The sequence below is a fragment of the Oncorhynchus masou genome, chromosome 30 (genome assembly GCF_036934945.1).
Source record: "Oncorhynchus masou masou isolate Uvic2021 chromosome 30, UVic_Omas_1.1, whole genome shotgun sequence".
Taxonomy (NCBI): Eukaryota; Metazoa; Chordata; class Actinopteri; order Salmoniformes; family Salmonidae; genus Oncorhynchus; species Oncorhynchus masou.
This window is the reverse complement of record NC_088241.1, coordinates 21,361,888-21,388,744: the sequence shown is the minus strand read 5'-3', so window position 1 is coordinate 21,388,744 and position 26,857 is coordinate 21,361,888. Positions and strand designations below refer to the sequence as shown.

At 42.4% G+C, this 26,857-nt stretch overlaps 1 protein-coding gene across 1 annotated transcript in view; it reads left to right on the top strand.

Moving 5' to 3' along the window:
* Positions 1 to 18,176, top strand: part of crppa (CDP-L-ribitol pyrophosphorylase A) — a 36,155-nt gene extending 17,979 nt beyond the window's left edge. Inside the window, exons 9-10 of the mRNA XM_064948461.1 lie at positions 503 to 640; positions 17,029 to 18,176. Coding sequence (XP_064804533.1) covers positions 503 to 640; positions 17,029 to 17,133 — 243 coding nt within the window. The 3' untranslated portion in view covers positions 17,134 to 18,176. The remainder of the gene's footprint in view (positions 1 to 502; positions 641 to 17,028) is intronic.
* Positions 18,177 to 26,857: the final 8,681 nt, after the last annotated feature.

Genomic DNA, 26,857 nt, shown 5'->3' with positions numbered 1-26,857 from the left:
TAACACATTTGACATTGTGCTTACAACACACATCCTGTATATGAAGACATAAATAGAGTGAATTCACCCTGTCAAGCTGTCAGTCAACAGCCCAATTAGAAATCTTAAGTTTTGCAGCAGCAGTGTAGATGCTTTCACATCCCATGCACGACACACTAAGTGACTCATCTGTGCTGGTTAATGCTGTCTTAAGATGGGCCCATCTATCTACATAAACACCGTGAGGCCTTTCCACCTGAACCAGGGGCATTACTACCTCCCAGAGTCCTATCTGATGTGTGTTTACTCTGAATACCACAACACACTCCTCCAACATCCCTCCCAAACTAGGACCTTAAATAAACATGCTTGTTCATTCGCAGCACGTCTTTCTTAGGAGTGTTTTGAACAATGTGCTTTAATTGATCCTAAGGTTTAATCATTCTCTAAGTCTCTGTAAGAGAGTGTCATTATTGGCAGGAGATGCATGTCTCACTGGGTGTGGCGGCGCTTCTTTTGGTAGGTTTATTTGAACGTGTCGGAGGACGGTTTGTCCGCCAGCGAGCCGATGGGAGGAGAGCCGGCGGCCATGATGGAGCTCGCCACAGGAGCCAAGCTCGGAAATATTTTAGTCTATGGCATCCAGCTTCACCACTCAAAGGTATGCCCCCTTGTTTTGTTCTTGTTTTTCAATTTGCCTGGTCTTACATCCTGCTCAAATGGATTTAGAGCCCCCCTGGAATGCTCGTTTCAAAAAAGCCAAACATAACACAATGAGAACTGTGTACGTCCTTGTTCCAGAGTCTTGCCTCCTCATGCATTTGGACTTGAGGCTAATTATTCTGTCTGTGTTAGATGTTGGACGTGTGTATTTGTTCTTGTACTTACTTGTGTGGAATATAACCTTTAAACCTTTCCATCCAGATAGATATTCTGTTTTGTTTTTAATAAAAGAAACATGCAAGGGATAAAGATGTCCTCCAAGTGTGAAAAAGCCATGCTACACTTACACACACATTGGTTCAGGTGTTTGCCCGACTGCATACATACCTCAGCTGTGTCTCATGGGAAGGCTCTGCTCTGGATGGTGTTTGAGGTTCCCCATTGGCCTGTCAAAAGTTCACTGGAGTTGTCAGGGTTGATGTGGTTGACCTGAAATGTGTTTCTGTCGGAATTTACATGATTATATGAACGTGAAACACTCCTAACATGGGATTAGAGATGGCGGGATATGTGTTACTGAAGCGATTGGATTACTGCTGCCTTGTGGCTACGTTGCGCTCACCCACAACAGTAGGTCGCAACAGCTGGAAAGGATACAGAAAAGCCAGATGTTCTCACAATAGAATAGCCCCCCCTCCCAAAAAAAACAACAACAATACAAATAATTATATAATAGTTGCAATCTTGTTTGTGCAACAATTGATATACATGCCAGTGAGCTTCGTGTTTGTTATAGATTGAGCTATTTGGACATATTACAGCATCAATTTCCTGGCAGCAATAACACATCACAAACCAATGGCAGTACCTCACTAGCCGTGTCAGCATTCGCTTGGAGGAATTCAACCTGAGTAATGGAGTGAAGATGGATTTCCATTTTCTTTTTGGAGTGTTGACAACATGCGGTGGTCGGTCTTTGACGTCAACGTGTCATCTTATTAAAACAAGGTGCTTTGCATTCTTTATGGGGAAGCGTGTGATGCACCTACTTCACATGTGAGTTTGATTGCGCTATCAGTTGTTTCTGTCTTTGGTCTGCGGTTTGCCAGAGTCTTCCACTGACCTATGGAGAGTGATGCTCTTAATTAGTCATTCCTGTTCCAGTTTTATGAGAAAATGCTTATCCTTATCAGATAGTGGAACACCGACTAAGACCTTGCATAAATCACTGTGATATGTTTTCTGTTATATTGAGGATAATTCTTCCCAGATGGGCTTATTCATACTTGTCAAAAAAGGGTTGCCAATACTCCCTATTTCAGTCCACCTGGCCTCCAGATATGTACAAATATTTCTATGTTAATGCACATCCACAACTTAAACTCATTGCTTCTGTGTTATTTCATTTTCATATCACCCAAAGGGCTGGACAGTATTTAATGAATTTTAATTTAATACAATATCCCAAATGTACTTAAGGCCCTGTTCAATCAGACATTGTAACTCCGTGACTGGGAAACCTAACCAAGATTGCATGTAGAGTTCCTATACTGTACATTACATAGAGCAAACCTTAGGTTACCATTGTGTGAAAACAAATTGAAATGTATTGATCTATCTGTTTTGTTGTGTGTTTTTCTCTCTAAACTAAATGTTAAATAGCAATGTTGTTTTTGGTGTTCTCGAATTCCCCTGTTTAGAGGTGGAATTCTTTAGTTAGTCATGTAGAGGGATTCTTGTTGTAAGAACTCGATAAGGATCAGTAAACCTACTCTCTGGTAAATACAGTCTCAAATATCATATTGAAAACAGTTGTTCTTATTGTTGGAGACTCGCCTGATTTCCCCTTTGACATTTGTAAGTATAGATTTTGTCATGTTTAATTTCCTCATATGCCAAGACATTTGGCCAGTCTATGGGACTGCTGCAATAATTCCACTGTGGAGAACGCGGGTGGAAATGTCACCCAAGAATCTAATCGAATGTGAGAAGATTTGTTATTTTAAACCTTCACTGACTGGAATGAAACACATTATCTTGCTTATAATATACACTATCGGTCAAAAGTTTTAGAACACCTACTCATTCAAGAGTTTTTATTTTTAATATTTTCTACATGGTAGAATAATAGTGAAGACGTTAAAACTATGAAATAACACATATGGAATCATGTAGTAACCAAAGAAGTTTTAAACAGATTCTTCAAATAACCACCCTTCGCCTTGATGACAGCTTTGCAGACTCTTGGCATTCTCTCAACAAGCTTCACCTGGAATACTTTTCCAACAGTCTTCAAGGAGTTCCCACATATGCTGAGCACTTGTTGGCTGCTTGTCCTTCACTCTGCGGTCCGACTCATCCCAAACATCCCAATTTGGTTGAGGTCGGGAATTTGTGGAGGCCAGGTCATCTGATGCAGCACTCCATCACTCTCCTTGGTAAAATAGCCCTTACACAGTCTGGAGGTGTGTTGGGTCATTGTCCTTTTGAAAAACAGATGATAGTCCCACTATGCCTTAACAAGATGGGATGGTCTATCGCTTCAAAATGCTGTGGTAGCCCCACACCATCTCACCTCCTCCTCCACACTTTATGGTTTGTAATACACATGCGGAGATCATCCGTTCACCCACACAGCGTCTCACAAAGACACGGCGGTTGGAACCAAAAATCTCAAATTTGGACTCTAGACCAAAGAACAAATTTCCACTGATCTAATGTCCATTGCTTGTGCTTCTTGGCCCAAGCAAGTCTCTTCTTATTATTAGTGTCCTTCTATTAATGGTTTCTTTGCGGCAATCGGCCACGAAGGCCCGATTCACAGTCTCCTCTGAACAGTTGATGTTGAGATGTGTCTGTTACTTGAACTCTGTGAAGCATTTTTATTTGGGCTGCAATTTCTGAGGCTGGTAACTCTAATGAACTTATTCTCTGCAGAAGATGTAACTCTGAATCTTTCTTTCCTGTGGCAGTCCTCACGAGAGCCCGTTTCATCATAGCACTTGATGGTTTTTGTGACTTGAAAAACTTTCAAAGTTTTTTTCAGGTTTTGACTGACCTTCATATCTTAAAGTGATGGACTGTCGTTTCTCTTTGCTTATTTGCGCTGGAATTGGTATTTTACCAAACAGGGCCATCTTCTGTATACCCCCCCCCCCACCTTGTCACAACACAATTGATTGGCTGAAATGCATTAAGAAGGAAAGAAATTCCACAGATTAGCTTTTAAGAAGGCACACCTGTTAATTGAAATGCATTCCAGGTGACTACTCATGAAGCTGGTTGAAAGAATGCCAAGAGTGTGCACACCTGTCACCAAGGCAAAGAAGAATCTCAAATATGAAATATATTTTGATTTGTTTACTGCATGATTCCATGTGTTATTTCATAGATTTGATGCCTTCACTATTATTCAACAATGTATAAAATAGTACAAAAATTAAGAAAAACCCTTAAATGAGTTGGTTGTTCTAAAACTTTTGACCGGTAGTGTAGATCCCCTACTGCAGCAAGAGGAAGTTGCAAGTGAAATTACCTGATGGTGTCTGGTGATGGTGGAGTACATTTTCACTATTGCTCCATTGTATACTCTGCAACCTGAATGCCATGTAGTATATTTATCAGGACCAGTAATGGAGTGTTTTAACTGATATCTTATTGGGATACAATGTTTTGTTGCATTAGGAGACTATGTCTTTGATATTACATGCGGGGACCCGCAGGGATCTATTGTTGGCCCCTTGCGTTTCTTCATATATCCCCCAAAACTAAATGTTCTTGTTGTTTCAGGATTATTACTGATTTGGTTGTATTCTCTGTTTTTGCTCAGTATTGACATTGTCCTTAGAGAGGAGGAGAAGGAGAAATATAATGTAGTCTACGTCTGAGGTAATGTGATCCCAAAATTACCTGCTTAACAGCATACAGCTCTTGTTCCTCCCTAAGTGTTTTCACATTTGGTGTTAAATGAATGGTTGTTCTCAACCACAGTAAGTAGGGATAGAGAAGAACAATAATGGAGATAATTGAAATGCTTCTATTATGTATCATACTGGGGGAATACAAGACACCCCCAGAAGTCAGTACAGGATAATGGAGAACTGAATGTCTGGGGTTGAGTTATATCTATCTACTGTAGAATGGATTGCCACAGTACACTTTTGCACATATTAATGGCAATTTTAGTAGTATTTTAGCTTTAAAGATGAATAAATGAGTGCCATTTTTAAGTGTATAAAAATTATGAATTTCTTCATCCCCAACTCATTGGCCTTCAGAAAATGTATTTTGGACCCAAAGTTGATCTACTTAAAGGAGCCATGACTGTGGTTTCATGTTATTCAAGGCAACACCCAAAGCTGGAACGCAGCGTGGCAGAATCATTCCTATGTTTACCTAAGGTAAAGATTTCTCCCAAGCTGAACAAATGGAGTCACAGACAATGAACTGCTGCCTTTGTGGAAAGATCTGTGATCAAAGCCCCTCCACAGACCTGTTGCGATGGTGTTATTCTACCTGACCAAAGATGCACACCTGACATGTGTGACATGATGTGTGAACACTGAACACTCAGACCATTTTAAGCCGTTGGCTGAAGTTGTCGGTGGTGAGAGTTGGGAGACGCTCTAGTGCAGTAAACCGATCTGACGGTGTGAAAACTGATCGTATCCCCTATCAATGGCTGCCGCGGCGATAGGAAGTGTCACCGGATACCCCCCAGCGCAGGGTCTTGGAAAACTGTCACTGCATGAAAAGAGGGTTGTCACAGTGATATATGGGCGCTCTAATCCACGCAGTGAGAGCCCTGATGTTTACCCGCCCCGCGTTTCCTTCTCAAAGATCCCAGACCAGGAATACCTTAAACCTGAGACGAGATTAGCCCCTGGAAAAGAAGAGAAAAGCGAGAGAAAGAAAAAAGGAAGGCTTTATAGGTCAATCCTCTTCCCTGTTTAGGTCCACCGTCCGCATGGCAGGCAGGCAAAACTGTACACCCTTCTCATAATCATACCTGGACATGCACCCCCACCGAGGTCACAGGGTATCATGGGACGACCACCGCCACTGTGGTTTTGGGCACGCTCCCAATTACCCTCAACCACAGCTCAACAATTCTCCTGGGCTAAGATGCCACGTGTATTTGTGGTAACTGAGATGTGTTATAGATCTTGAGTAGCACCCTTCAAGAGTACTTTCATATGGGCTGCAGGTAGCCTAGCGGTTGGAGAATTGGGCTAGTAACCAAAAGGTTGCTTGTTTGAGTCCTCGATCCGATAAGGTGAAAAATCTGTCGATCTGTCCTTGAGCAAGGCACTTAATTGCTTAATACCTTAATTGCTCCAGGGTCGCCATGGATAATGGCTGAACTCTGGCCGTGACCCCAGTCTACGAGGGTGTCGAAGGAGGAGTTGGGAAATGTGTTTTTTGCATATCCCATTTCAAACCTCACACTGGTACAGGTTGCCTACTTGTACATGCAGTGAAACAAGACAAATGTAAGCACTATTTTATCTTTGTTAGAGAAGGACCTACACTGACACAGTGAGAATGCAAGGAATGAGGTAAACTGTAATTTAACAGTAATTCAAATACATGTATTTAGTTCGCTCTGTTGATTTGAAATGTGTCTTGTACCAGGGTTTGGAAAAAGTGTACTGTATAATTTGAGGCACTGCATAGGAAAAGTGCACGGCTGAATGAACCGTAGATAAAGTGAATCAAGTGCTTGCAAAAACTCAACCCCAATGTGAAAGCTGTTTTGCGTCACTCCAATAACATATCCGACAGCGCTGACAGATTTGGCCAATCTTCTGTAGATCTTCTAATGGCTAGCATCAGATTTATGTTCCAATATGCAGCCACTCATTCACACAGTATTTTCCCCTGTCATAAGCCTAATTTGTTCTCTTTTGTTTTCTCATAATGATGTCTGTAACTGTTATTGTGCATCCTTGGGGAAACCAAGATAAGAACCCCCCTGGGTGAGTCCTAAATGGCACTCTTTCCTCTATATAGTGCACCAGGGCCCATAGGGCCTTGGGAAGATGTGGACCCAGGAGACTTGCAGGATATCAAGCTTGATCTTTTGTGCCCAGAGTGCGCCAGATGTGTGTTGGTATGTGTGAAACTCAACCGCAGGAGTTTGGCTAGGGAGGACTTAGACATACCAAAAGCACTGTTTACTCAGCTTTGATTTGGTCGATTTTTAAATAGACCATCAATGGGTTTTCTCAGTGATAGGACTTGACTTAGATGTCCCAATCGGGGAAACGGCATTCCAACTACGGGAACTATTACAAACAAAAGGATATGTTCTTTTATAGTGGATTAATACATTCCATGTCTCTCTAAATTAGTTTGTAAACATATACTCAGGCAAAGAACGCCAAAGTGTATTCATATGTGAATTTACTTTACCACTAGCTTTGTGCGCTGTGACCACCCACAGTATTGACCACCCACAGTATTGACCACCCACAGTATTGGCGGATAGAGTTAACACGTCTATAATGTTGTGCGAGAGAGATGGCACTGGAAGGATTACACTTTTGCTTTACATTTTCCTTTTTAAGGCTTCTTTTGAGAAGTGTTCACCTTTCAGATGTGTGCCTGTGTCTTCATTGGGGGCAGGACCTCACTGTGATATGGTATTGTGTGTTTTGGGCTGTGGAAAATCCTCACAGTAAACCTTGGATGTGATTACAATGTTAGAACATCCTTACCTACATATACTGTATCTTTGAAGGTGATGAGAATAGAGTCCAATTCCAAAAGTTTAGATTTGATTGAAATCAGTGATGCGTCTGTCTTAAACACCTATTTTTTTGTGAAGTGTTTTGATGTCAATTTCACGGCCCATTGCCTGCCCACGCAGTTTCACACTCATCATCTGGTAGGCCGCACGACCTGCACATCCCCTCGTTGTTTAGTCTGTGAGATGCCATTGTTTTGACAGAAGTATAGAAACACATTGTTGCACCGGTGTTTGTATGCCTGGCTTATGGGAGATATGTCTGCGATTACATTCTACCTCCGTGTTTGGAGTGGAAGTGAGGACGCTAAGCCGTGACCAGGATGTACTGGGTTTAAGTCCAGGGTGTGTCATGTCTGGGGTGTCAGTTAGCAAAATACCAGTACCTGTATTTGACCTAAGATGTCCTACGATGCAGACCGTGTCATGTTTATCTGTAATATAGGGACTTTCTACTATCATAACCAAATTAGGTGTGTGTGTCTGTGTATGTATGTGGGTGGGTGGCTGTTTGTGTGGGTGGAGGTTGGTTTATCCCAGTGCATATAAGAGTCATTGTCCTGGTTACTGTTTATAGGTATGTCTGCCGTTGGGCCAAATTCAAGTCATCACTCATTCACTCGAGCTTGTTGAAATAACACAGCATTCATTCTGAAATGACCCTATGGAAACACAGACTTCCTTTTTCTTTTCTTTGCTAAAATGCTCTATGTCCCATTTTGACTGGGTTTGTTGTTTGGTTAGTCAAAGGGAAGTCTATACATACCATATTTGTCAGAATATTTTGGAAACCCCTTTTCAAAGTGAGTTTTCTCGCTGTACTGTGAGCAGCTTGTGCAACAGCAATTGTTGTGTCAGTGGGGTCTAAGAAGCAGCTATGTATCAATGCAAGTGTGGTTTTCCTTGTCTGGAAAGTCTGAGGAGACTCGCAAAAGTTCCACACAAGTGGTGGAGGATAAACATCGACGCACTTAAGAATTCTCATACAGTACGTGTCGTTTTCAAATAAAGTGCAGCAGACGTTCTGGCACCTTGCCACATTCAACGCCTCACCCTAAAATCATTGACCAGCGGCCACATTTCCTGACCTCCAGACCCTTTGGCCTGAATCACTAATCCCAAGTCAATGGTTTAACTGTTGAGTTGGATCCTCCTAATTTAGCATGGCCCAAGCAGTAGCCTTGTAGGCTGTACTTTGGATGAAATTACTCCAAATCTTGGGTGTTAGGTTTGGGTTCATATCAAGTCTCTGAACCAGACATTAACCAGACCCCCATAGAATTAGAGGGGAGGGGGTGGTGGCTCCTCAATACCAAGAAAAGGACATGCTGTCAGAAGGATGAAACACAATCCTTTTAAACCAAAGGGAATGTGTGTGTGTGTGTGTGTGTGTGTGTGTGTGTGTCTGTGCGTGCGTCCCCAGTCATATTGTACCAACGGGACTCACCTCATAGGTCATTTGGGGAGAGCTTCTTATACAACTTTTTCTTATTTTAGCCTACTATTTTAGACGATAATAAACAAGAAGCAAATGTTCAGCGTTTTTAGCAAGGCGGATCTGCTCATGGAAGAGTTCGAAACTGCCCACAGAAACTGATACTGCCCTTGTGGCTAACGGTACGACAAGCATAGAAGAACATTACAATGAGCCCCAAACATTTTGTCATGCAGTATGTCTCAACAGGACGTTTTGGACCATTTCTTCGCTGGGTAGTGTGATTCTAACAACTCTTTCCAGGACACTTGGCCCGGCGCTACTGGAAGCGTTTCCTTGAGCTGTTTTTACTGAGGACTCCAGCTCCACTGGCAATCCATGAAGGGAACTGAAGTGGGAGCCCTCGGTAGCTAGTCCTCGGGGCTTGAGATCTCAAAATGACAGAGGCGTGCAAATTGTCACTGTTAAAACTCCTAATTGCTAAACCCCAAAGCTTCAAAGAGCCCCTTCATGTGTGGCGGTGGACTGCTATACACAGCTCTGCTTCCATGATGGAAAGGTTGATCCCATCTGTGGCATTTTAAAAGTGAAGTTAGCTAGTACTCAAAGGATTGCTTATTGTGTGGTCTGCTGATGTTTTCTCCTCTTTCAAAGAGGTATAGTCTTCCTCCTGTCAAAATCCTCCTCTTAAACAGCATGTAAAAATAGATTCCGTAATGATTTGTAGTTCCATTCTGTAAACGTGTGGTTTCAGTTTGGAATAACAAGGCTAGCGTGTGTGTGTGTGTGTGTGTGTGTCCGTGCTCGCGAGAGAGCATTTGTGTTTATCCAATATGTCACTAACTTTTGATACCTATTCTAAGTACATTTGTCGATGCCCTTTTAAGTGAAGATGTCCATGTAGAAGGAACAGGTATTAAAAAATATGAGGTGTGGATGATTTGCTGTAGAGGAGTAACTTTTATATGAGTGTAACTGTATGCTCTGCTCTTGGGTTACATATGGCATATACTGTATAACTTGTGACACTTTTCCCACTAATGTGTACAAATGATGGACTTTTATCAGGGAGATTTTCTATGTGAAAGTCCATGGCAGACTGTCATGATAAAGTGGAAAGTGAGGTTACCCCATGTGAAATATATTGTATTTATATTCCATTATCAAAGTGCTCTGTGGTTTTAGTCTAATGTTGCATATGTCAAGCTCATTTGGGTTAATTTCGTATTCCCTAGGTTAATATGAAATGTCCCAAAAAATGGACCTACCCTTGTTGTGAGAGCACTAGGTCTCAGATACATGTGTTGGGACTTTTCATTGTATCCCACAACACAGGTGGGCACTATACCTAGTGTGTATACGTATTTATTGGTGCACATATTTGGATCAGGCATTTGACAAGCATCGATTACAGTGCAATCATTACATGTATACTGTTTCAGCCAATCAGCATCCAGAATCCAAACTACCTGTTTTATAATACTTACTTCTTCTCCACATGTCTCAGCACTTCTCTATGCCTCAGAGATACTGGAGGCCCATTTGTGTGTGGTGTTGCACCCCAACCAACTGTTTTCCCCATCCATATTAAACCTCTGGAAGACATGTTGAGACTGAGAGCCAATGGAAAACCACCTCAGCCCTGGAGGACATTTTATTGGGTCTGACTAGATGGTGCTAGAGACATGGAGAAATGACCCCCCCCCGTTTCAGATTCCCTCTCTCTCAGCAAGTAAATCAAATCAAATGTTATTCGTCACATGCTTTGTTAACAACAGGTATAGACTAACAGTGAAATGCTTACTTACAGGCCCTTCCAAATAGAAATAGAGACACGAGGAATAAATACACAGTGTATAACAATTACGAGTAAAGGTAACATGGCTATATAGAGGGAGTGGAAAATAACATGGCTATATACAGGGAGTGGAAAATAACATGGCTATATACAGGGAGTGGAAAATAACATGGCTATATATATACAGGGAGTGGAGAATAACATGGCTATATACAGGGAGTGGAAAATAACATGGCTATATACAGGGAGTGGAAAATAACATGGCTATATACATGGAGTGGAAAATAACATGGCTATATACAGGGAGTGGAAAATAACATGGCTATATATATACAGGGAGTGGAGAATAACATGGCTATATACAGGGAGTGGAAAATAACATGGCTATATACAGGGAGTGGAAAATAACATGGCTATATACAGGGAGTGGAAAATAACATGGCTATATACAGGGAGTGGAAAATAACATGGCTATATACAGGGAGTGGAAAATAACATGGCTATATACAGGGAGTGGAAAATGGAAAAAATAACATGGCTATATACAGGGAGTGGAAAATAACATGGCTATATACAGGGAGTGGAAAATAACATGGCTATATACAGGGAGTGGAAAATAACATGGCTATATACAGGGAGTGGAGAATAACATGGCTATATACAGGGAGTGGAAAATAACATGGCTATATACAGGGAGTGGAAAATAACATGGCTATATATATACAGGGAGTGGAAAATAACATGGCTATATATATATATACAGGGAGTGGAGAATAACATGGATATATATATATACAGGGAGTGGAGAATAACATGGATATATATATACAGGGAGTGGAAAATAACATGGCTATATACAGGGAGTGGAAAATAACATGGCTATATACAGGGAGTGGAAAATAACATGGCTATATACAGGGAGTGGAAAAAAACATGGCTATATACAGGGAGTGGAAAATAACATGGCTATATACAGGGAGTGGAAAATAACATGGCTATATACAGGGAGTGGAAAATAACATGGCTATATACAGGGAGTGGAAAATAACATGGCTATATACAGGGAGTGGAAAATAACATGGCTATATACAGGGAGTGGAAAATAACATGGCTATATATATACAGGGAGTGGAAAATAACATGGCTATATATATACAGGGAGTGGAAAATAACATGGCTATATATATACAGGGAGTGGAAAATAACATGGCTATATACAGGGAGTGGAAAATAACATGGCTATATATGGAAAATAACATGGCTATATACCGGGAGTGGAAAATAACATGGCTATATAGAGGGAGTGGAAAATAACATGGCTATATACAGGGAGTGGAAAACAACATGGCTATATAGCGGGAGTGGAAAATAACATGGCTATATAGAGGGAGTGGAAAATAACATGGCTATATACAGGGACCTGTTGAGTGTGCGTGTGTGACTTGAGTGCATGTGTTCGTAACAATGGGCCAGATAGGGCCTCATTAGTGAGAGGAGTTTATGCATCCTGGAGTGCCAGCAGTGGAAAGAAGCGAAGAGGGGAGCACTGAACAGACAGACACTCTGCCAATGACAGGAAAGTGTAGTGGGTGAGCTAGGGTCAGCAGAGGTACCTGCCATGTCTGTCAAGCCCATTCAGAGTCATTTGAGTGAGCTGCCATTATTTATGACTCGGTTTCCTCTTTCTGTCATCGGATAGGCCTACATTTCAATCTGAAACCAGTTATGCGGTGCATTCAGAAAGTATTTAGACCACTTCACTTTTTCCACATTTTGTAACGTTACAGCCTTATTCTAAAATTGATTAAATTGGGTGATTTTTCTCATCAATCTACACAGAATACCCCACAAGGACAAAGCAAAAACAGTTAAAAATAAAATTGTATTACAAATAAAAAACTGATCACATTTAAATAGATATTCAAACCCTTTACTCAGTACTTTGTTGAAGCACTTTTGGCAGTGATTTCAACCTTGAGTCTTGGGTCGCTAGAAGCTTGACACACCTGTATTTGGGGAGTTTCTCCCATTCTTCTTCATAGATCCTCTCAAGCTCTGTCAGGTTAGATGGGGAGCGTCGCTGCACAGCTATTTTCCGGTCTCTTCAGAGATGTTTGATCGGGTTCAAGTCCAGGCTCTTGCTTGGCCGCTCAAGGACATTCAGAAACTTGTCCCGAAGACGCTCACGCATTGTCTTGGCTGTGTGCTTAGGGTTGTTGTCATGTTGGAAGGTGAACCTTCACGCCAGTCTGAGGTCCTGAGTCCTCTGGAGCAGGTTTGCATCAAGGATCTCTGCCTACTTTGCTCTGTTCATCTTTCACTCGTTCCTGACTAGTCTTCCAGTCCCTACTGCTGAAAAACATCCCCACAGCATGATGCTACCACCACCATGCTTCACCGTAGAGATGGTGCCAGGTTTCCTCCAGACGTGACGCTTGGCATTCAGGCCAAAGAGTTCAATCTTGGTTTCATCAGACCAGAGAATCTTTTTTCCCATGATCTGAGAGTCCGTTAGGACTCCAAGCGGGCTGTCGTGCCTTTTACTGAGGAGTGGCTTTTGTCTGGCCACTCTACCATAGGCCAGATTGGTGGAGTGCTGCAGAGATGATTGTCCTTCTGGAAGGTTCTCCCATCTCCACAGAGGATCTCTGTCAGAGTGACCATCGGGTACTTAGTCACCTCCCTGACCAGGCCTTTCTCCCCCAATTGCTCAAGTTGGCAACAGCCAGCGACAGTTGTGTCTGTTCAAAGCTGTAGTGACTTCAAAGGGACTCAATTCTTGCTCATGTACCAGATAGCGACTAGTTGATTTAATAATGCGTCGTTATGAAGTATAATTCATATTTTAAAGGCATGTATTTCCCAAGTGGAAAAATTGAACACAAAGGTTTAGACAGGGCTTTAAATGTTAATCCTCCTTGGTGATCTCCAGTTGCTTTCTCTTGATTCCTCTCTTTTTTTATTCCTTTCTTTTTTTTTCTCCAGCAGTTAGACTTGTCATGCTGCGCCTATAACCAAACAGACCTTGTTAAGGGGAGTGATCATTAGCTTGGTGGTTAGGGCTGGGATTGTAGCTGTCTCAAATGAGCCCATGACATGACACTATACTCTTAATGCTTTCCCGGACTTTCCCTTAGACAATGCACTTGGGTGGTAAATAATGGACTAATTAGCATTTATCATACTCATAGTCCACTAATGCCTCAAACATTCTGGGATCGATTCCGTGTGATGAACTGATAGCCATGGCCTTTATCAATAAGCTATTTTTCTGAAATAGATTGAAGACCGAGAGAGAAAATAATGTATTAGTGATTTACTTATGGTGCAAATAAAGGGGAAGAGTTGCAATCAGGTTTCCTAGAATGCTTTGATTTCTCGCAAAGCTTTGGCTCCCAATCACTGACAAACTAACGTGTATTTCTCTTATGGTGGAATATCCAGTCAACGTTGGGGTAAAAAAGTACATTTGCTACCATACTCTGTTGACTGCTCACAGATGTATTGGCCCCCATCCTCATTGCCCAACCTGGTCTCAGAGCATTTCTTATTATTCTGTATGTAAATCTACGACACTCCAGTTAGAATGTTATGTTTCATATGTATTAATTGGTGGATGTCCATCATCCATTTCGTATGTTATGAATTACAATTCGTATGATATATTACGAGTTTGCTAAACGTACAATAGGTTACGAATTTGCAAAATGTATGATATGTTACGAATTCTAACTAGGTGGCTACTGTATTTAGCTGGCTAACTTTAGATAGGTTAGGGTTAAGGGGAAGAGTTAAGGTTAGGGGAAGAATTTGCTAAAATGATTAGGGGAAGGGTTAGCTAACATAATTAGTTGCTAAGTAGCTAAAATTGTCCGTGAGATTCGAACTCGTGACCTTTGGGTTGCTAGACGTTCGCGTTATATCACCCCCATCCTCCCAGACCAACCACCCTACTTTAGTTTTGACTTTAAGTAACCATCTGTCTTATGTAGCCATACCAAACCAAACATATCTTACTAATTGAGTCAAACGGAATTACGTTTACTATGTTACGTCTAGTCTTTGAAACCAGGCTGCATTGCCAAGTACAAGTAATTAAAGGGATACATCAGGATTTTGGCAATGAAGCCCTTTATCTACTTCCCCAGAGTCAGATGAACTCATGGATACCATTTTTTTTATATCTGTGTGCAGTTTGATGCAAACTGCTAGCAAGCTAATAGATACCATAGACCCCCAGTCATTGCGCTAACGCTAGTTAGCATTCTCTCACGGAATTGTCTCCAACTTCCTTCATACTGAATGCAGAGACATAAAAATGGTGTCCATGAGTACATCCACCAAAAATGTGTCATTCTGCCCCTGAACAAGGCAGTTAACCCACTGTTCCTAGGATGTCATTGTAAATAAGAATTTGTTCTTGACTGACTTGCCTAGTTAAATAAAGGTAAAAATCTGACTCTGGGGAAGTAGATAAAGTGCTTAATTGGCAAAATCCCGAAGTATTCCTTTAAATAAAATAGCAATGACTTTGGTACATCTTAAAGAAAAGCAGGAGGGCCTCATTTTTTTTCATTCCCTGCGCTTTTCTGATTTCTTAAAACCATGGCCAAATGTAAATAGAAAAACATATTAGGTGAACACAGGAAAAGCTGAAATGAAATACTCCTTGAACCTGCTCAAAGCTACCATATTTTGACTCCATTATGTTTTAATCAATAGATCATTGCTGATCCGTCTAGCAGCAGTTGTAGCCTCGGATCCCCTTTTGGTGTGGAAAATGCTTGTCATCTGACTCCCCAACACTGGTTCTGATTAGGGAGTTACTCCAGGAGTTCTGGATCCCAGTGCTCAGTCACATTAACCACGGTCAGGCCTGATTCCACGCTCACCGCTCTGAGCACTCTCATACCTCAACACGTACATTCCCCTGCACCCCTACACGTCCTTTAGGTCTGGTCACTGATAACGTTTCATCTGAATAATACCCAGGAAGGGCTGAATTAGAAATGATTCTTATTACAATTTTACACTATGAAATCAAACAACATTCCAATTACACATCATTCCACTAGGAGATGAGTGCAGAAACTAACTCCTTGTGACTCTGAGTCTGTCCTAATATGGACACCGTAGCAATAGATTAAGCACTATAGGTTCACAAATGAGTAGTCACTCTAAAAATCATTCAAATAAATTAAAACGTGAAGAAAGTAAGTCTTTAATGAAATCTCATTTCATCACAGTTTCCAATGCTTTGTGACTAGGATGATATTCAAACCCACGAGGTCTAATGTGAAATTGACCAGGCTGAATAGAGTAGAGTACATGCCAAGTGATCCCCCTCAGATCTCAGATCAGTGGTGGAACAGGACGGCAGCACCATAGTTCTCTAAACCACTGCTGGGTCTGAAAGACATAAACCAGACTTATCCCAACGTTGAGGCCTCATCAAGCAACTACTAACCCAAACCGGCAGTCACTCACTGATGTCCGGAATGGAGAAGGGAGTGAAAGACGATTACGAAAGGCATTCGCAGGCAGCCTGAAAAAAAACACAAGGCACAGAGGAATCACGAAAGCAAATGACCACAACATTAGAGTCTGCCTTTTAAAAGCAGTGGGACCCTAGTCGGTTAGATCAGACACACACATTCTGTCTGTAGTTGAATGTGTGGTTTGCTGCAGATCTATCCAATATCATGCACTGTAAACTGTAAAGAATGCCCTCGCCTGGGCTTACGAGTGCAACGGGACCTGTAATTCAGAAAAGCACTTTTGGAAAAAAATCATACAGAGGTTTAATTTTGAAGTGCTCTCTTTTTCAAATTGCTTCCGTCTGTTGATTGAACTCGCTATCGAATCACATGTGGGCAACGATCATTTCCCCACCCACCCTGCAAATGGGAATTCTTAACAAAATTTGATTTAGGAGAATTAAAATGTTTGTTTGGCCAATGTTATGGACATGCGGTAGGCATTACAACACCGGAGAATGTGAGAAGGGCTGCTTTTTCAGGGAGGAATCCTCCTAAGAGACAATGGACTCGACATGGGACGTCCTGTGTAAGTCGACGTATCTGTCAATCACAAGGCTTCTGGTGTGATCCCAGCAGGGTGTGTGTGTGTGTGTGTGTGTGTGTGAATATCGATGGGTATACTTGGTGGATTGTACTGTTTTTGTCTGTTCTAAATAAGCTCAAACGGCTGTGTATTGTATTTGAACAGTCAAACGTGTGTGAAGGAGATTCTCCCCACTGTGATTGGTTTGATAGATCAGGATATGCAGCAGCACAGTATGTCTGTCTGTGGATCAGATTATGCAGATGATCCAAACACCATCTCTTTGTGTCTTTGCACTCAGGATCCTCACAGTGTCTCTCTGTATGTATGTGGATGCTGCAGGAAGCTACACTTTGGGGGCGGTCAGTGGAGAAGGTGGCCCAGATGTCATGTGCTCTGATCCGGGACAGAAGCCCTGCCCTTACAGGACAGCTGCTCCAGGCGTGAGCCAACCCGGAAGAGCAGATCACTTTGTACAGCCTCGCCTCGGACCACCTTTATCACTACCCACCTACGGATTGGCCACAAGGTGTGTGTTTGAGAAACACTCCAAGCCTTCAAACTCTGTATGTCGTGAACTGCACTAGAAAAAGGAACAGTGTGATGGATAGGGAAGAGTTTAACATGAGACAGGGGTGTGTATGGAGACAGTTTGCTATGCAAGTGTGTGAGACTGTCTATAGTCCTATGGTCTGAGAATTCAAACAGTACTGTGTTTCATTCACATGAATAAATACTACAGTTTACTATAGAATACTACAGTACCTACTATATAATTGTGTAGTAAACCCTATAATATACTACACACTGTAGTATCCTTCGATCATGTGTAGTCCTTACTATAGAATGCTGTAGTATGCAGTAGAATACTATAGTAAATACTACAGTAATGTCAGCAAAAACACTATATTAAATACTACAATATTTAATTGGCATATACCATGCCCATTACCCTCCCCATATCCCAATTTGTGCCACCTATAATTGTGTGTCCCTACAGGTTATAGAAAAGAGCAGAAGCTCTGAAATATCCGTTCAGACCCCAGTGAGCTCTTTTAGTGTTTCCCCAATAGATTTACTAAAGGAAAAAAGCCTCCACCTCTATGTTAAAGATAATAAAACAAGAACATTATAGTAAATACTACAGTAATGTCTGCAAAAACACTACAGTAAATACTACAATCTTCAAAAACACTTGCATTAATTACTATAGTATATACTACGCTTTTTATTTTACAACGGTCTTTATACTATAGTTAACTGTAAATGCTACAGATTACTATAGTAAACACCGTCTGCAAAAACACTACACTTTATACTATAGTATATATACCATAGTATACTATAGTTTTTTAAATGTGGGTTGGTCTCTAGATCACTGCATAAAGTTGCTGCTGAATGGAGGAGAGGAGTTGACATCTACTGTATACATGTGTGATTTTGTACTGCCATGTTTGAGTGGAGGTATAAAATGTTTGATTTCATTAAAATGACTTTTCTTTTCATTTTAGCCATCACATAAATTGTCTTTGTTTTGATTATACTATGTCCACACCATTAAGGGTTTGCAGACTACCTCGGACATCTCACTCTCTCTTTGGTTTCATTACTGCATTGACCATTTTGTAGAGAATCTTCCCTATGGCATTATAATGACACAGCCCCTACGGTTATATATTCCATTCAAATGGACACAGTAGCACAGACCTTACATCAGTGTTTCTGATAAATATACAGAACATGAAAGGGACGAGTGTAATTGCTTTGTCTGAGACCCCACACATCAGTTGAGCCCATAATGAAGCAGCTTAGTCCAATTGAATCTCCAGCTTCCTCACAGTAAGTCCCTGGAGCTGCATGGACTAATCATACACAGTAAGAGGGAGCCCAAGGCAATAGTCTATCATCCTACTGTAAGTCTCTAAGCGAGGCATAGTACAAAGGTATACAGAACCCAGGTTAGTAGTGTAACATTGTTTATCCCTCCTGTCAGCCATCACTCACACCTGTGTGTGTGTGTGTGTGTGTGAGTGCAAGTGCGCAAACGTGTAGGCAACATTAGGTGTGTGCTTGTGATTACATGTGTGTTTGTGAAAGAGAGAGAATCCCAGAGAGAGAACAAGGATTCCCTCAGGTTAGTGTTTTTCTCACAGGAGTGGAAGAAAGTCTCAACATCAATGGACTTTTTTCTCTTGATCCCTTAACATTCCACAGCAGACCGTACCGAGGTGGAGAGCGATTGATTTTGTTGTTTCTTTGTATATGTCATTTACACTTCCAGGGCGGATCCGATATCCAACATTTTACATCCTGCAAAATGTAGTGGAATTCCCACTGTTGAAGGAAGCTGCCTCAGGGAGAGTCAGGATCACTCCACTGCATGCTTCCAGACATGAGGGAACGTCTTAAAACATTTGTTTACCTTGTTTCAGTTTTCAGAGGGAAGGTTTTATAAAAATATGAGATGACATGTCTTGGTGTTCAAACATTTTCTGCATGTGATTTGCACATCTTTCAGTTCATCAGTTGATTTTCTGAGGACTAGACACAGATCAGAAAACTTAGTGTACTCGGATTTACATTATCGTTCATCTCTGACAATATAGGGACACCTGGTGGATAATCATGGTACAGCAGGAGCTCTTTAGAGTTGTAGTTTGTTCATTCTCCACAAGGGACTCATTGAGCTCACTTCCATGGTGATATTTGCTGTATCACAGCGTTTCCCAACCCCAACAGAACACATTTTCATTGTAGCCCTGGACAAACGCACCTCATTTAACTCATTGAGGCTTGATGATTAGTTGACAAGTTGAATCAGGTGTGCTTGTCCAGGATTACAATAAAAATGTGTACTGCTCTCACCGTGCTCTAGTGCCACCTTGTGGTGGGACGGGCGCCTGCAGCCTGACTTAGGTTGTCAGTTGAACGGTGTTTCATCCGACACATTGGTGCAGCTGGCTTCCGGGTTAAGCGAGCGGGTGTTAAGAAGCGCGTCTTGGTGGGTCATGTTTCGGAGGACGCATGACTCGACATTCGCCTCTTCCGAGCCCATTGGGGAGTTGCATTGATGATACAAGTTTGTAATCGGAAAAGTGGGGAGAAAAAGGGTATTCAAAATTAAATAAAAAGAAGTGTACTGTTGGGGGTACTGGAGGACCAGGGTTGGAAAACACTGCTGTAGCACACCATAATACGAAGAGTCACAATACATTTAGCGTAAAACAGTTGTTCAGGCAATAAACATCTTTTTATTTTATAAAAGAAGTGAGATCACTGATCTTTATCTTTTTTGTTTGTTCAAAAAAAGGTTATTTGGTAACCAGTGTTTCTGATCTAGACACCTTGGCTTACCCTCTCCTCCTTTAGCCTCATTGTTCCAGCCTCATGGCAAAGGTTGGGGAGTAACGGATTAGGCCTAATGAAATCCATAGGCCTAATGGACACATGTTCATACCTGTACACTTTTGATAGACTTAAAGGGGCAATATGTAGTTGCTACATCTATTTTTGGACTTATAAATTATATATACAGTACTAGTCAAAAGTTTGGACACAGCTACTCATTCAAGTGTTTTTATTTTTTACTGTTTTCTACATTGTAGAATAATAGTGAAGACAAACTATGAAATAACACACAAGGAATCATGTAGTAACCAAAAAAGTGTTAAACAGTGTTATATTTTAGATTCTTCAAGGTAACCACCCTTTGCCTTAATGAAAGCTTTGCACACTTGGCAAAGCATGCCATTCAATGAATGCAGCATTTATTTTTCAACTCGAATCAATGAGCCCAATCAGTCCCCCATGACAACAAAATCATAAACAACAGAGTAGGGCTGGCTAATAAGTCCTTACATTTGGTGTCATGCTCTGGTAAAACAATTAGGCTAATCTATACTTATTTCAAAGTCATATTCTTGTAGATCAGGGGTAATAACATTTATTGGAATGACTGGAATTCTGATAGACTTTGGTTTTTAATGTAAAGATATAATTTAGTGGTATTATTATATGTAGTAGAAAGGTTAGGTTAGGTTAGAAGAAGCCTACATAACCAACCCATAGAGGAAAATGTAACATCCATTATGGCCAGTTATGTAAACTTTAACATTGATTTATCTTGCAATAGATGTCTTTCAATTGGTAACATACATTTTTGCCTTCTTCTAATGCCTCTTAAGGGGAAAGTAAAAGTAACAGAATGTAATCAGATTATGCTACTGAGTTTGGGTCATCCAAAAGTTACGTTACTGATTACAATTTTGGACAAGTAACTTGGAGCTGTAACGGATTACATTTAGAAAGTAAACTACGCAACCCTGCTCATGGTCTACCAGAGTGCGTCTGACTGAAATCACTGTCATAGACATTTGTTATGTCTGAGCAGACCTCGTTTAACTCTAGACAGATATGGAGACCATGCCACCACATCGCAGAGCTAGGCTGATTTTTCACTGTTATTCACTGTTTTACAGAGCTGAATAGGAGAACAAACACAGTTCCAACTAAATGGGGGTCTGTAGATCTGCCAGGCCCAGACAGTCAGTCATCACCCTCACCAGACAGGTTTGATTATGGCCTTGGTGCTTCCCAGGAGGCCCCGAGGCGTGTGCTCGCGCGTGTGTGTGTGCGTGTGAGAAAGAGTGTGTGCGTGTTAGTGTTTCCTCTAAACTTGGATCACTACTTGGATCACTTAGTTTAGGAACTCTGGGCCAAAGGGTCCCTTAGAACACAAAGCAGCAGAGAATACACCCACAGACTAGAAAACCGTTCTTCCTGGATACTGAAAAACAAATATATCAAGGGTCAAAAGAGCAGACAAAGCGAAGAGGATACCGTATACAGACGGGATGCACAGGTCAGGGTGTGGAGGAGATGTGGTGCCAAGTACAACAGTGTTATTTACAGTCAGGAGGGGAGGTATTTAGCAAGCTGAACCCAGGTCAGAGTGTGTAGGAGATATAGTGCTAAGTACAACAGTGTTATTGACAGTCCGGAGGTGAGCTATTTAGTGAGCTGAACCCAGGTCAGTTCTGTCGAGTGCCTCTTATGATGTCATTACAATTCTAGATCCTCACTCAAGCTATTATGAGAGGCACAAAGCATAGCTGAATTTAAAATATATATTAAGAAAATGTACTAGGTCTGTATTAGCGGACCAATTTAACCATCGGGAGCACGGTCAAGAATACACCAAGAATTCAGCAGGTTCAGCATTTTTGCATACATCAATACTGCCATCTAGTGGAGTGAAGTGTGAATTATAATCGAGGAGATTGAGGTAGTTTATCCGAACTGGTTATAATTAGAGCAATCACCAGCACTTGGGCCAACCAATCCAAACAGTATCTGTCTTCATTCAGCACCAGTGCATGGTTGTCTCAGGGTCGGTTTTATACACACAATGACCACAGTTATGGGATCAACTATATTGGGGTATACAAGACTGACGTGGAGGGTTACATTTGCCAGTATACAACACATTCATCAAAATCAACCAGATGAAGGAGAAAATGATTGAGGTGAGATGAAAGTGAAATGAGTGTGGGGAAGGACTACAAACTGAGTACTGATGATGTAAATGGTTAACACAAAGAGCAGACAGAGTAACACAACTTACAGTGGGTAAAATGCTCCACTTTTGTCTTATGCTCATTTGCACCTCGAGAGAATATATTGAACATAGATGTAAGAAGAGATACAGAGAATCTCGCCGTGAGTGTGAGTGAGGGAGACACTCACAAACAGCCATGTGTTTTACAGCTACACACACATTCTGTGTGCTCGCCATGCTCTCTCAGCCCTCTACAAATATTGCACCTTCCTCCAATACCTCCTCAAAACGCTCCTTTCCACTTCTCACTTCTCCAAATTCTGTTGGTAACACTCCTTTGTCTCACCCCTCTCTCTGTTGCTCTCTAAATAAATGTTGAATAATATTTTTCTCCAGGGATTTTTCTGTCCCTTTTAAAGCATTGTCTTTTCTTTCTTTCCTTCCCTCACTCCTTCCAGCCCTCACTCCCTCCATCCCTCACTCCCCCCATCCCACACTCCCTCACTCACCCTCTCCCTCACTCACTCCCTCCAATCCCTCACTCCCTCCTTCCCTCACTCCCTCCATCCCCCACTCTCCCTTATGTCCTATATGGTCTCTGCTTTTCACCACATAAATTTGTTCCACATTCTCTCTCGCAGAGCTGTCACTGGTCCACACATGCAGTGAGCTTTATAGATGAGAATCAGCAGGGTATCAGCTCTCTGATGGGTTCCTATGAAACTAGAGGAAACAGAGACTCAGGCAGACGGTGTTAAAGTATTGTCTGACATCAGCCCCATTCCTGGCCTGTCCCATTCCTGGCCTGTCCCATTCCTGGCCTGTCCCATTCCCCACTGTGCTCAACACACATGGCCTTGGGTAGGTCCAGGAGTTTCACCTGACCACATGACATGACCAGGAAAGATTCTTGGCCCTAGTTATAGCCTGTCCTCAGTGGAGGCTGCTGAAGGGTGGACAGCTCATAATAATGGCTGGAATGGAGTGAATGGAATAGCATCAAACACATGGAAACCATTTGTTTGATGTATTTGTTACCATTACACCTACTCGGCTCCAGCCATTACCACGTGCCACCAACCTCCTGTGCCTGCCCTGCATGTCCCATCTCCCACTGTGTTCAATTCACATGGCCATGTGTGTAAAGCCAGGTGTGAACTGACAAGGAAAGATTCTGGGCCCCAGTTACAGCCTAAACCAGTGTATCCCAGACTTCTCCTTGAGTACCCATAGGCAGTTCCACTTATTTGATTTATTCCAGCAATAGCACACCTGATTTAAATGGTGAACTAACCATCAAGCCCATAATTAGCTGAATCAGGTGTGCTATTGCTGGATTACATCAAACATGTGGAACCAGCTTGGTGTACAGTACTCGAGGAGAGGTTTTGGAAACAAACCTGATCCAAGCACATCCAAAAGACTCCATCAGCAGTAACGAGGTCCAAATCCAGCCGCCATAGCAGCCCCATGCAGAGATCCTAGGGTGGGCTTGGTTAACTAGAACGGAGTGGTCTAAATTGGGCTCGGTGATTATCCGTCATTACCATTACCTCTGCAGGCCGGCCCTATCGCTCATCATGGCTGATTATTTGTATTTGGAAGGGTAGAAGTGCTCTGTCGTAGGTGGAGAGTGTGAGTCGTGTGTGGAGGGGGATGTGGCGATGAACTTTACAAATGGGGATATCCCTCTTATGTAAACTAAACAGCTGAGAAACCAAACAGAGGGAAGAGGTCTAGGGGATAGACTGGGATTAGGATGGAGCTCTACAGTTATCTCACTCATGTGTGCTGTGTGTCATGGACTCCAGACTAAACCACTCAGTTACAAATGGTCTTGCTGTAACTGCTATTCGTATATATGGGGTAGTAGGAGGGTCTAAATGGACTGAATGTCTGGTAAAGTACATCACTTAGAAACATTTTTTTTTTTACTGAATCCCATTTTGATGTGCGGTGTGATCTGTGCAATGATTTGTGTGTGTGTGGGGGGGGAGACAGAAAGAGAGAGCAGGGATGGAGAGAGAGAGAAAGGGAGAGCGGGGACGGAGAGAGGGAGAAAGGGAGAGCTGTTAGTTGGAAGCAGCTGTGCACCTGGCACTGGTTTTACCTGTGAGCTTTCTTTCACGGCAGGAGCTCCATTGCTCTGACGGCCATGTTGCAAATCTGTATGCAATATAGAGGATGGAATATCAACATATTTCAGGGAATCTTCCCTCCTCCTCCGCCAGGAGGAAGCAGTCATCTTTGTTTCTTTCCTCCTCAACTCCTTGGATGCCTCTCAACCAAGGACACCTTCAGTGAGAGTCAAGTTAACACACACACACACCTATGCAAACTCCCAGTCACACGTTTAATTCCCATTGGTACAGAACTGAGAACATTAGAGAAGAATGTGCCTCCAGGGCCTGAGCATATTCCGATTGCAGTGCTGTGAAATTGTAACCTCTGTAACCATTTCCCAGATGAAACCCCCAAGCCTAAAGCGACACACTTTGTTATCATATCATAGCATTGTGACTTGCATTATGTTTTGGGAAGAAATGACTAATAGCACACAGTTTCAGCCATCCATCTAGCCACCCCGCTGTGCAGTGGAACGTCTTTGGAGAGCTCCTCTCTCAGTGGTCTACATGGAAAACGCTCTCCCTTTGGCAGCTCCCAGCGTCTCCCCGAAATGATTTACGACTCTGAATCAGTCGTACTGTTCACTTCCTCCGAGGGAAGTCTCCAGACGTCGCTCTGACTTTCCTTCTACTGTCACGTCCCATTTAGATAGACAGCTCTGGGGTGGGATTGAATGTATGCCTTGTTGGTGCATGTGTCTCACTGCGTGAATGTTTTGTATCGTTTAAACCCACAATAGTTACCAATGAATCAACTTCAAGCAGTTGATGAGCCATTGATATTTATTATATTTTCTATTTAGCTTTTGGATAATGTATTTGCGCAATTGTTTTTATATATTGTAGAGCCATGACTTCTCATGCTTGTTCTAGGAGCTTGGCCACTGTTATATACAATGTATCATTCCATAATGCCACCATGTTGTTTTCCTTGCTGAGCAGACAACTTCAGATAATTCCATAACTTGGCGCAAGACGAGAGTTCCAGTGGCTGTACTTCAGAGACTCGCATCCAGACCGACAGCCTCATTCCTCCTCTTTCCCTTATTCTTTACAAATGAAGTCTGGGCCTCTGAGTAGCAGCGTCATGCTCGGGTGACATTTATTGATCTGCAACAGTCCCCGCGCTTCTAATTGGCTGTTTTGGAGTTGACCCGGGTGGTGATGGTTCTCTCAGCTGCGGCCCAAATGTCTTCCCGGCCACAGCAGTGCAGCCTGTGGTGCTTCTGGTCGGGTGTGCACTTTTCATAGAACCTGGGCCGTAAATCTCAATTGCTCTCGCACTTTTAACATCTCCATTACCCTGGCTGTTTTGTCAGCACACCATTGGGTGTAACAGAATCCTGTCTAACCGACATTTAAGTCATTTCCTACCCTTAAGGCCAGATATTATGGTGCCGTGGCCGGCAAAGGTACTGTAGCGGGTTGGCGGATTGGAGGATGGAGCCCAGGCAGCAGAATGGCAAAATGGGGACCCGGTTATAATCTAATTAAAGGGAGAGAGAGGGAAAGAGGCCCCAGAGGCACACAGGCCTGGCCAGCGCCAGGAGTGTTCCCCCAAACTGCACCGCAAAATACAATGTGGTAATGTCTCATGGCCTAACTCTTCCGGAGGAGAGAAAAAAAGGACCCTTTCCTGCTGCAGACGCTGACGGCCACATCCCAAGCTCTGACATCAGAGAGGGAGCGAGAGAGAGAGGGAAAGAGAGAGAGAAGGAAGAGAGAGAGAGAGAGAGAGAGAGTGAAAGAGAGAGTGAAAGAGGGAGAGAGAAAAAGAAGGGCAGAAAGAGAGGCAGAGGGACCAGAGATGATTTATGCCCTGCTGTGCAGACACCGAGATAAATCTGGGGACTTACACAGACAGGCAGGCCATAAAGAACAGGATCAGTCCAGACGCTTTCCTTTTTTAAACCCCAAATGAGCTAACTTCTCCTAACTTCTCCTCCCTCGACGTCAAAGCTAATGGTTTTGCTTTATGTCACTACAGGCCTTTTATGATATTGTTTCCATTCTGAGGGGTGGGGGGAGGACTTACTCTATAGTTTGATGATATATGGGGCTCCTTTCTCTCCTGGAGCTCATCTGGGGAGCTCCACAGTTAATTATTAGGCCTGCCGTCGTGAGCACTTTGTTAACCATGTGTGGGCAGGCTTGTTAAAAGTGTTACTAATTTGAGGGGTAGAAGTTATAGAAGGTATCGCCTCACGCCCCTCTTTGCCATCATATTTTTTTAGCCCACGGGTTAGATGTCAGTCGCCACTCACACATGTACACATGCACGTGTGCACACATGCTAAGACACAAACACACACACTTGCATTCAGGTCTGCATACACACACATGGACTTCCGGGTGGCAAAGGGCTATGATACACTTCACTCATTCAGTTCACGCCGAGATCAATTTCACTGAGGCGATTCCACTTGTATGTGTCTGGTGTGCACCTTTTACAAGGGAGAGGGATCAGTTTCAGTCACTGCTAGAAACG